At 38.8% G+C, this 12,552-nt stretch overlaps 1 protein-coding gene across 1 annotated transcript in view; it reads right to left on the bottom strand.

Moving 5' to 3' along the window:
- The window catches only part of LOC104081981 (versican core protein-like), a gene marked incomplete at its 5' end in the record, with an annotated part of 97,125 nt that overhangs the window by 21,554 nt on the left and 63,019 nt on the right, over window positions 1-12,552 (bottom strand). The window contains 3 exon segments of the mRNA XM_009584917.1: window positions 5,060-5,173; window positions 7,602-7,715; window positions 9,902-12,552. The exon segment at window positions 9,902-12,552 is cut by the window's right edge and continues 29 nt beyond it. Of these exon segments, the coding sequence (XP_009583212.1) occupies window positions 5,060-5,173; window positions 7,602-7,715; window positions 9,902-12,552 (2,879 nt within the window).

The following is a 12,552-nucleotide window of genomic DNA, read 5'->3' as shown; positions in this document are numbered from 1 at the left end:
CAAAGGCATAATAGAGCTTACACTGATTATCTCTATTCTATTTTCAACAAGTTAAGCTGTAGAAAACTGCTTGTGCCTTGAGTAATCCCAGCTATGAAAAAGGAATGTAATCTATACTACCAGCTTGTTAGTTTTTTATCTTTTCCCTCTTTGTATTCTCTATGAGGTGCAGGCTGCAGATACAGCTTTAATCTCTGGCATCTAGGCCATTTTAAAGTTTAGTCTGCCTTTGGTTTTCTAGAACATTTGTTTAACCACACCATGCTGACTAACAGTGCTATGTCCTTTGTGAAGGCACTTAAGATTTTATTATTCATCTTGTTCAGGGACTCCCTTGTCCCACAGGAAAGAAGTCAGATAATAACAAGCAGCATTGCATGCTGAGAAAATCGTGGCCAGAGAGCATTTCCAGGCTATTCTAATCAAGCCTTCCCTGGCTTCTGCTAGGGAAGAAGTGCACAGTTCGAGAGATCAGCTGAAAGGCACTTGGGGGAGACAAAGAGGCTAGAAAACACAAAACCTAGAAGACTGGGTTCAAAGAATGAGGTGTAATGGCCTGAGCATGAAGCATAAGTAACAAAATTTCTCTTCTTAAGATAGAGGATGCCAAACAGTGGCATAGGTACTCTTAGTTGAAATGATGCACTGCAGTGCACATACAACTCCTCCCTCCTATCCAAAATGGCATGTTGTTTTCCAAAAGGGAAAAGTTGAATAACTTCTTCTGCACCTGTTTGTAGCCCAAATCTACGAAGACAGAAAAAGACAGAGCTGATGGCTATAAAACACATAGGATTTTTAGAAGGGGAAGTGAGGATTTTCTTTTTTTTTTTGAGAAGAGAGGTTGATGAGAAGAGGGAAAAAGGAATGGGGAAAGGGAGAGTCAGGACGCTAGGGGATGAAAAATGCAAACCAAGCAAGTAAAAATGTGGGGACTATTTCATCTCTGCAGTGCTTTGTCCTGAGTGTGTGTATCTTACTACATTAACAAAGCTCAAAGGGTGACACAAAGGTAAGGGCTCCATATGGGTATAAGTTTTTAATGCCTTTATTGAACCAGTAAAGTCTAATTGCAGGTGGCTGTAAATTTTCCGACCTGATTACTTGTGAGCAGAGTAGGTGCTAGCACTTACTGAATACAATACTCCATGTTCATTGTATACTTATCCAGGCAGGTAGTCACAGCTTTTTGTAACTTATTCCAGAATGTGATAGAAAGACTGAAACGCTGCTTGCCATATATATGGTGTTTTAAAAGTTGTCTGACTAGTATTAAGATTTATGACAATTTACAGGCTTTTTCAGTGATGTGTGCAAGGAGTTACTTACATAGCTTCTGTTCTCTGTAACTGCAGTTGTATATGTATAACAACATCTCTAAACACCGCATTAAAAAAAAAAGTTCTCTGTAGGTTTAATACATAGATAGGTCCACTTTTTCAACAGCTGCAATAAGCTGCTGACAATAGGTCCCTTGTCTTTAAAGAATTCCATAAGAGGCTTAAAGAAAATGAAGACTGAAACACAGGTACTAGAACATAATGAGAGTCTTACGCAGCTGTGAATTTTATCTGTGACTGTCTGCCTTCAGCTAATGAACAAATGCCTGAGGCCCATTAGCCCACATATCTTGAGGAGAAACCATGTCTCTGGTAAATATTCAAAATAATTCCTTCTCAGCTAAAAGACATCAGTTAGAGACCATCTGTTTTCAGAAAGTATCTTTGCACTGAGGTCTTCTCAAATACTTCCATCCCAAGCTACCAAGACCTGGGAACAAAGTGAATCAAATGAGACTGGAGTAATCACAGATATTTGAACAATGAACTTGGGTTATAAAAAAACATTGTTCCTCATATGATGATTAAAAAAAACAGTTGTTTTGTTTTCAGAACCTGGAAGAGAACAGCTGGTTGTATTATCCCAAGGAGGCATGTCCCGTAACAAATACGTGTGCCATTTTGGCACATAGGTCCGTGCATGCAGCTGCATTTGGTAAACAGGCTAACTAGGTGCGCCTGCAGAGATCTGCAGCGGAGAAAGCCAAACCTTAAGTTTAAAATACAAACACCATTCCTTGAAAGCAGGTAGACACCAGTTAGAATAGCAAAAGGAGAAAAAGAAAAGGAAACTCTAGCCAGCCAAGGAAGGAAAAGGAAAATCTAAACAGGTGCTCAGACAGTTCTCATAAAGAACACTTATTCTTGAAATTGAGGTTCAAATTGCAAGCGTCTATCATTTTGTTGTTTCCCATGTAACTATTCATGAAGTAAAGTATTCCTCACCACAAATACAGATGGCCAGATAATGCAACAACAGCCGCAGACTTTCATACATGCCACTGGTCCATGGGGACTATTCTCTACAGTTGGTTCCACCAGCCCGGTGGGAGACAGGGTATCAAACAACCCTCCTCTCCTCTGTCCCCAAACATGGAGCTTGCAAAGCAATGCTTCAGGCATCAAAACTGGGAGTATCTGAGCTCTGGGCTCATTTATATGGACAATGAGAGCTCTCATAAGGGCTTTTCACAGAGGGGTGTCAATGGAAAGACTGATGGCTCCCCCAGGATAAGACTCGCATCAAGATCTACCGTAGCCTGCAGCCACCCTTTGAAGAAGTGTTTTTGGGATATTTCTGCATTTTAAGAAGTGACGTTCAAATGTCACCAAGTGGCATGCAGAATATGCATCTGTACTTTGAAAAGATACATGTGGTGGGCAAAAGAGGATATTATCTAACAGAGGTACTCCACTCACTTTTAATCTAGTCTGAACCAGAACCGATGCTGGCTTACTGAGTTACCAATCTAGTTTAAAAAAGAAACACCCTCAGCTGCTCTATTTCTAACGTCAGACAACTTTAGCTCTCTTCAGGAAGAAGCTCCTGGGCTCAGATTGTCTGCTGAACTGTTTCCACCTGGCAAGAAAAACGGCTGTCAGGGAGCCAATTACAGCTCACTGAGTCTCAGGATTGATTTCCCTCACCCTAGGTTAGATCACCCTGAAGGCTCCTCTAACTTCTACCACCTGCCGGAGCTCCCTGATGTGCAGCTGCGCTGTCCTCTGGTCACATCCCCTCCTAACGCTGACACAGGCATAATACATCAACCAAAGATCCCTTAGTCTAGAAAAGTCTAGCGGGGGCATTTGGGTGAAATTCTGAGCTCTACGTTTTTTCTACACTGGCGTCATAGGACCAGGACGCGGTGGAGTTGTCTCCTACTTTGAGCTTCATTTCCAGAAGCAATGCACACTTGCTGCTTCCATTCCCTTCCATGGCATTTTGAATACTCAGCACCATGCCTAAGAAAGTCCTTCAGCCTGACTTTTTTCAAAGCTTTCTAAAATGAATAGTATATATTGGAGAAAAAAAAAGAGTAATGAAATATAATCTCAGTGTGCTCAACTCCACCTTTCCTGTGGCACTGAGGTACGCATTCTGTCGTTCTGGCTGGTCTTTAAATCTAGTGAGGTCAGGACTGGTGCCTTGAAATAAAGCCTGCTTGCCAGACAACCGTGTCTGAATCGCCAACACAGTTTTATTTTGTCTGGTGGAGTGGAAATTTGGCACTAAATGCTTTTCCTAAGTCCCAAACCACTGCAGGACTTTAAGTGGAGGAAATTTAAATTCCAAAGCTGAGTGAGTAGAGCTCTGGTTCTGATTGACAAACTAGGAAATGTTCCCATTAACCACCTAAAATGCGCTCTCAGGTTGGTCATAAAAAGCAGCTTAAAGCTACCACGGTACTCAGAGCCACTCGCTACTATGGATCTGCTGGAATGAAGAGGAGGAGGAAGGGAGGGAGAACATTTATTTCTTTTGTTGTGAAAACACTGTCAACTTATAATTTTGGAGAACAGACTCAGAAAGTCCTTTCAAATTACAAGGTTAGCCAGACTACTGAAAAATTTAAACAGTGCAAAGTGCTGGAGCTGGTCAGTTTTGAGAGTTTTCAGCTCTAACAAAAAAATCTCTGTAGGTTGAGTGGGAAGAGCTTGCAAACTGCCTCTCACTGAAGACGAGAAACAAACACAAAAATACATAATATTAATTAAACAAATTCAAAGGTCCAGTTCATTCACCTGTGACTAAAACCATTGAGCTGAAGAAAAAAAGAAAAGTATTTTCATAAGCTTTAGAAAGTACACTTTAAAACACCATTTCTTTTTCCCATATAAATGCCTTCATTAATTTTACTGACAGATTTTGGTACCCTATTCTTCCTTGTACATGCACATATTGAGTAAGCACCTTGCACTGTAAATATTTCTTGTAAATACAGTAGGATTTCTTGCAGGCAATGTTCTAACAATTACAGAGTCTTGGATGTTTAATCTGATTTCAGCTGTCCACTTTACAAGCCTTTTACAAGTTCCTTGTAATTGTGATCCTGCACCTATTTTTCTAAAATAATCACACAACAAATCAATTTGAAAATTCTGGATGAAGTTGTAAAGGCTATGGTCCCCAGTGGGTGGGTATATCACCTGGCATATTCAGTAGACTATTCCTACTTTCTAGTGATCCTTGTTGGAAGTGATGGATTCTGATATGTCTTTCACACTGTATATATTTTTTAAAGACAGAAGCTTGGTCAGAGAGTAACTCTGCTCCCACTCGTTATCCCATAAGCATCACTACAGTAATGAGTTATGTGTCTTCCGAGTAGTTTGCAAGCCAATATGAGCAGGCTGTGCTTGCCTTGGAGCCACCTGAAAACTGTATGGCTGTTGTTATTTTGACACGGAAACTGCCCAATATATCAGTTTCTATTTGGTACAGCAGTAATGTGACTTCCAGTCAGGTTAGCATGTGGATAGAGTTTGCTCTCATCCATCTGCAAAAGATGGTGCAGATGTAACCTAAAACAAAAAGTCCTGAGCCACAAATCAGTGGAGTCTAACATAGTCAAAAATTATAATCTCTCCTCATCACTGATGACTTTCCAGTTTCTTCTATTCTCTCGTTTTTAGGAGGCTTTGCCTAGTTACTCCAGAAGGGTGTTGAAATGGAAACAGATTACCTCAATTACCATAGATTAAAGAATACACCTTACCTTGTTCACAGAGAGCACCTATATAGCTTGGCAGACACAAGCAAGTAAAGGTATTGAGGCCATCTATACACGTGGCTCCATTCCGGCAAGGGTTAGACTGGCATTCATCGATATCTACAACATAAAGATAGAAGTGTTTTTATAATCCACCCACCTCCTAGAAGGGAAATGTTCTTCAGCCTTAGTGATACTTATTACTAGGACCAGTTCAATCCAGAAGAATGAAGTATTGCAAAAGATCCAAGTGACCAGTTTATTTGCATGATAACTGATTTCACTATGCACAACCTTCCTTTCTCTTCATCCACAAGTCAAGAAGCAGTTTCCTAAAGAAATGTGACATTACTGAACCACAATTTGATATCCTGCACTCTGACTCCTAAGTTAATTTCTAAAATGTAGACCTTCAATTCCTCTTTGTGTAGCTGAGAAAGAAGTGATATTGTGCAGTGTGTAGCATTTTCCCGTACTGGTAGAAAATTTGACTTGAGTGTGTGACCGTGGCACAAAAAATTCTTATCAAGTACTGGAGACCTCAAATATCTTCATGAACCTCAAATATCTTCATGAACCTCAAATATTGGAAATCTTATCATATACCATCAAATAGACTGCTAATTTCAGTCTGCAAAGCAGCATACCCTGACATCTTATTGGTTTGCATTTCTCATTTCTTCCTTGTCAAATCTTATCAAGATAACAACAAAGCATCATAAAGACAATCTCCCTAAATGACCAGTCAGATAGTAACATTGATAGTCATGCACAGGTTTACTGCTGAGCCTATGGCTCTGGTGTAAAGAAACAATATTTCTCTCCCCCACTCGTCTGGCTGCTAAAATACCTCGTCTTCACCTTTTAAATTGGAGCACTAGTTCATTTAATATAATTACTTTGTGCATGTATTTGCACAGGTTATAAGCTAGTATGTCTCTTTAGAAAGATCATATGCTGTTTTCAATAAGTGCTGTCCCTCTGAAACAATCACAGCTTAAACTTCAGTGCAGAGTTTGCAAATATCTTAGTCCAAAGTGAACTGCTGGTAGTGATTGACTATTAAAATATAAGACATAAGTTAAACATATCTACAAACCAACAAACAGTTGTGCAATCCTAGGAATAACTGCTGCATCATGTGAAAAGCTTTTTTTTTAATATTTTTATTTAAAAAAACTACTTCTGTTCAAATCTTATGCTAGGTCTTAGTTGTTCCAGTCATTTGGAAAGCTCTCAAGTCAACGTTTTATGCCTTATATAGAGAATATCCCTGAATCTCAAATCAACATTTTATGTATTAAATCCAGAACATCCCTGAATCCAGGGCTTAAAATGATGAGGTTTACTTTCTTAAGCACTACAGAACACATTTCTATATGGCGACTGGCTGTGGAGCATCCCACTCCAATTCGTTAATAAGCCACTAAGAGTTCTAGGGGATGTGAATTGGCCAGATTATTCTTTTATAATCTGAAAAAAAAAGAGAAAATTATTACCTCTGACCTCTGGTTTGCAACTAGGGAATGCCATATTCCTTGACAAAGAAGATTTAAGACGCAACATCTAAAACTTGGTATCTACCAGCAACAACGCACTAGGGAACTAGCAAACTCATCAACATGAGCTGGGAAAGCAGAGAAAGATACTGGCTAATTATTTTTTTAATCACATACTGTCTTGCAGAATACAAATAAAACCATAGTAATCCTGACAATTATGCTGCACTGATATCAACCTTTGGGTGGGGTTGGGCTTTTTTCTCCCAAGCTATTTATGATGAGTTGAATTCATTTTAGCAACATTGCATGAGTTTTTTTCTTTCAAATTTGGCAGGCAACTGTGTAACAGGCAAATCCATGGTATTTATCAAGGAATAAAACTTACAACTTTTCAAAAGCTTAAACCAGCTCTACACTAAACAGCCAAACTACCACTTTTATCATACTTTGGCTTGCTGGTTGGAAGGAAAAGCTGGTTATTCTGAAGTGGGCTGTTGAGTCTTTTGAAACCCACAGTCATAGCAGGTAAACACAGATGTCACAGGCAGTTTGAAGAGGTCCTCAGCTAGAAGAGTTACCAAAATACTAATTTATACCAAAGATGTATATGATTATGATCATATTTACAATTTCCTTGAAAAAACATCAAGCTGGCATTCAGTGCCCAGCTTCCCAGTCACATTTGGCATTAGTTTATTTTACTACCCTTTCAAATAATTACACAAAGCTTTTAAGAACTATCCCAAATATTAATGTTTATTTGGTTTACTTGATGTATTTATGAATTTAATGTTATGAATTCTAGGTCACGTAGTTCATTTACAATTCTCTTAGCTTTGTGTGCGTACACATCTGTGCACTATGGGGAGAGAGAAAAGGGGTAAGTGGACCTCCTTTGTTTTATTGTTCTCTTCTTAAGTAAGGCCTCACTGTAGAATTTTTCAAATGCCTATGTATTCTTCAACTTCAAAACACACTACTTCTGCAGATCTCATGTATGAAAACTTTATACTCGACTTAATCAGTATTAGATGGCATCAGCTTACCTAATTCACACTGCTCGCCATTGAAACCTGGTAAACAGGTACAGATGTAAAATGAACCACGCGGATAGCAGGTACCACCATTAAGGCAGGGATTGCTTTTGCATGGATCTTGGCCTGTTAAACAAGCAGGAAAAGAAAATTGATTCTGTAGTTTCAAGGAACTGGTGTCTTTCTGATTTTTTTAGAAGAAAAAATCTTTTTTCATTTCTGCATTGATGTTGCAGGTTTTACTGTAGTTACGGAAACTCTATTAACGTAATAGGCTACTGAGAATAAGATAGTTTTGTGAAATAGTAAAGCTTATTTTCAGGCATTGTTATTTTCAATTTTAACAACAACTTGGCATTTACTATGAACCGGTATAAATAATTTTCAGAATTACATTTTTTCGTAGCAATTTGTACCATATTTGGCAGTCATGATATTCTATTGAGGATTTAGTTTGCATGACATGACAATTAATTGTAGCTGAAAACAGTTAAGCATATGCAAAATGAATGGAAAATGCTTTTTTTTTTGAACAGGGTTAGTTTATGTAGAATGACTGGGTACACAGAACATACTGGCTGGCTGCTGTTGTTTTACTGTGTTATATTTAATCAATCAATGCCCACAAACTCTTATTTCTTTGAAAGGACGTTTTCACACATGCATATTTCCCACCTGTCTGTCTTAAAAACACATTTCAAGAATAGAAATAAAGGCACTGAGTAGATTTGTAATTGAACTAAAGATTAAGATAAAAGCTTACCTGCTGTGAAATCCTTGGTTGTTATGGGAGTTATCATTTAAATAGCTTTTCCTTGCAGAGTTTTATGCCTTCTAGTGATGTTTGTTTCAACTGAGTTTAGACACCTAGGTATTTGTATCTGATTTAATGCCTAGGAGCAATCACTCGCACAAACAAGTACACACTAGATAACCATTTCTATGTATTAGCTTCTCAAGAGTTAGAGGAAAATCATGAAGACAGTCCTTCTGGGAAACAAGAAAGCCCTGGCTTTGAAAACTTACGAAATGGGTAAGAGAGTTCTGTAACCTAAGTTAATTCAGAAACATGAGAAAAGTTTAGATTTTTGGTTACATTTTTTCAAAACAATCCAACTAGGGTTTATGAAACAAAAGATAAGTAACATCAGATAAGTAACATCTATTTTACCCTTGCAAGTTAAACATTCAAAGAAGTCTCTTTAAATTACCAAGTTCCCTATCTAGTCACTGGAAAGCAGAAGGTTCAACTGAAAGCCTCCAGAAGAATATCCCGTCTACATAAGCTGGTGATTGCAATTAAGAGGGCAGGATCTCGCTTTGGAAGTTTTGAAAAGAATCTTATCGTATCCATAAAATAGGGTGCTTGTTTTAGGGCTGCTTCACTGCAAGTCCCAAATGTAGGTCTATGTTAAGCACCTAACGATGTTTATTGTGCATTCACTGTCTGTTTGTCCTCCTATGGACCGGATATTTTCTCAGCAAACATTTTCAAATTGACAGCTACCTGGATTATTTCAGGAAAAATGATAGAAAACCCTATAAAATTAAGCCAGTTCAGTTCTTTCCTCAGCTATATCTAGATAAAATATGAATTGAAGCCACACTATTCATACTGACGCTACCTGCATCATCTATGTATTTGGTGAAATGGTGCCTAATAACTATTATGTAAAACAAAATACTGAGGCAAATGACGTCTAACAAAAAGATCTGTAATTTATAAGAGACAGACACTGTATCAACCAGTCAAATCTACAGACAGGCTGAAAACATGAAGTCTCGGTTTTCCCTTCTCTGGAAAGTTATCTTGTAGGTTAAGGGAAGTTCATTTTTATAGAAAATTCTCATCCTAAAATGCACACTAGATCTGCTCTCTAAGTCAACTGCAAGATGCTATAAAACAATCCTATCTATAAACCAATTGTATAAGTACTATCATCATGCCAACACAGAAAAGCTATCAGACAAAATTATCTGTTGGAAATCGGAAAATTAAATAATTGCAGCTGAATTCTCTACCACAATCAATGTTACCTTCCTGTCTTTTGGAACTGGCTGGTCACCTCAAGTCTGATCCAGAGCTCCACGATGCAAGCACTCAGGAAAAGTCACTGAACTTGACTTTTGGTACCCCCATCCTCCTTCACTTTGTAGGGGTAACAATCATGCTGATTTCAAAGCTTGAAGCTCATGAGTTCCATTGTTATTTTACATGGTACTCTGATTGTCATACATCTTATCAGAGTTAAGACACACATTTACAAGTATCACAACAAACATATACGACAGTGATCATATTTGGAAGTTACCTGGAATTTGCACTGCTGTGCCTTCAACTGAACCCACACTGGTGCCAATCAGGAAATCTGATCCATTAGTAACTTCCGGAAGGGAAAATGACGAAGTTACCACTTCAATAGTATTTGGCTCCTCAGAGCTTATCGTTGACTGCTCATTTTGATACGGACTGTTTCCAGGGGCAGTGCTGTTTGTTGCAATGTTAGAAGAAATTGTCGTGATCTCCTCTCGACCAAACAAAGCTGACTGTGTTTCCGTACTTCTATCCAAAGGTTGTGAAGATGAAGCTAGCATTGTAACTGCTTCCTGATCAGGTTTAAATACTTCACCTTCAATACTATTGGGTAAATCTGAAACAGGTGTGGAAAAAAGCCATGGGATCTCTCTCTCAGTACTCCTGTCACCTTCTTGATGGGGGTTGTTCACTCTCTCTGAGGAAGCTTCAACTTCTATTGTGCTAACTTTCAGAACATCTGTGCTTACTCTTTCTCCAAAATTCAGAAAAGCAGTAGGCAAGACATGTATTGATGGAGAATCTCCAGAAACAGTAGCTTCTTCCTCAACAGCCAAATCAGTTACAGAGGTTTCTGTCTCCTCAGTCCTGTCTGTTACAGGTCTACTAAAGTGAGGAGTACTTTCAGTAGTTGTGCTTTCTGAGACGGGCTTGGGAGAAAACTCCAGTAGAGAAGACTCTGTTCTGTCGAGAAGGTCTGTAGTGGGTGGTTTATATGTTGCTGCTATATCAGAACTAACCTCTTTGAAGGTTCCTTCTGATGAATGATCGGAGAGATCTGAATCCTTTGATGATGATGTACTTGGAATGATTACCTCAGGATACTCAGATACTCCATTAACTAACTGAACAGTTACTGACGATTTAGGAGTTTGAGGTACAGAATAAAAGCTCACTGAATCTGTTTCTTCGTACTCTGCTGATGCTGATTTTGTGTTTGTGTATACTGTAGGGTGCTTTTCTTCATTCTTGCTAGAAGATACAGTTGTCAGTTGGGATGTACGTTGTGTGGTGATAATACTTAAATCAAGCATGTCAGTTGTCAAAGCCTTTTCTGTCTCAGTAGTTAAAACTGGTGTAAGAGAAGGAACTACAGGCTGCTTATCATCCAGTTCTTCTTGGCCCATTCCAGAAAAGCCAGAGACAGAGATTGTTTCACTTTGATCTGCTATTACTCTGTTGTTTGCTGAAGTATTCAGCTCGTAGGTGTCTTCTGTTGTGCTTGTTACAACATGTTTAGACTCATGAGGCGCATGAGGGCTTGCCAATGATGGTACTGTAGGAAGGAAAATGCCCAGTTCAGAGAGTTCAGCAGTGATGAGAGTTTCTGTTGCAAACTTCATGGCATTCCCCGAACCCAAATCCTTGTCATCTGATTTTGGTTTGTGCCCAGCTGTTACTGATTCACTACTTGGCTGACGGGAAGTAGTCAAAGAAAGACTATCACCAGATCCAAGTGTCTTCTCTTTGGTTATGGAAAATTTAGGTGTTGAATTGTATTTCTCCCCTTCAGCTGTCATGCTATCATCACTGTCATATGTTGATTGTATGACAGGATTTGGCATTGTCTGCACACTTATTATATCTTCAGGCATTGATTTTGAGTGATCCATGTCTATAATAGTTGTTTCTTCTGATGGGATTTGAAGTCGTTCTTCAATTAATGTAATATCACCGTAAACAGAAACATTCAATATAACACTTCTTTTATCATCAATCATGGGAATAATTTTCTCATATATCCCCGTATCACTTGTTAGTTCTTCTGATGTAGCTGTCTTTGGTTGAACAGCAGATGGATTTGCCACTATCTCTTTTTCTTCCGTAAGAAGGGATGCTAGTCCTGTGATCACACTCTGTGATCCATCTATTGGTGCCTCTGTTATCATAACTTCAGAATAAACTTCCCCAGGAACACTAGATGAAGCATTTAGTTCTACTTTTGACACAGGAGGTATTGACAAATGAGTAAACATGTCAGGAGAAGATGAATCCAAAACACCAACCCAGCCAGATCCTTCTCCAGAGCTTTCAGGCAATACTCTGCCTGGCATTTTTGTTGTTGATGTTACAAGTGATTCTTCTGTTTCAAGGTTGGGAGTTCCACTCAGTATAACAGAAACAGGAGTTACGCCATCTTTAATTAGCAAATGTGAAGTTTCATCTTGAGAAACAACTTTAGAAGTAGCTGTTGTCCTATCTGTTTCATTTTCTCTTCTACTATAGTTAGTTTCCTTATTGTGAGGTTCTTCAACCGCAACAAAATAATGTGTCATCTCTTTAATCTCTTTAGAGCTGAAGCTCTTGGAACTCTCTTCCACTAAAGCTGGGGAACTGGTGATCACTGAGCTGGGGAACTGGTCCTCTGTTTCTGACAGCAGCTCAGTTACAGCACTTGTAACTTCTTCATTAACTTCAGCATTTGACTCAGTGCTTCCTCTTTCAAAGTCTTGTGTCTTGTCAGTTGAAAGTTTGGGTCCTGTATTTGCAGGATGAGAAGTTGGAGGACTTGAAGTACTCATGATTTCTTTGACAGCCAATGGCACTACAGAAGGAATAACAGCAAGGTCATCTCCCGATCCTTGTCCTGAAAATAATGGATCACTGATTAGCTCATTATTTGTTATCTTTTCTTCTTTAGGTATCAGG

The sequence above is a fragment of the Fulmarus glacialis genome, unplaced genomic scaffold (genome assembly GCF_000690835.1).
Source record: "Fulmarus glacialis isolate BGI_N327 unplaced genomic scaffold, ASM69083v1 scaffold5149, whole genome shotgun sequence".
Classification (NCBI taxonomy): domain Eukaryota; kingdom Metazoa; phylum Chordata; class Aves; order Procellariiformes; family Procellariidae; genus Fulmarus; species Fulmarus glacialis.
The sequence above is the reverse complement of the archived record's forward strand: the minus strand, read 5'-3'. Positions and strand labels throughout refer to the sequence as shown.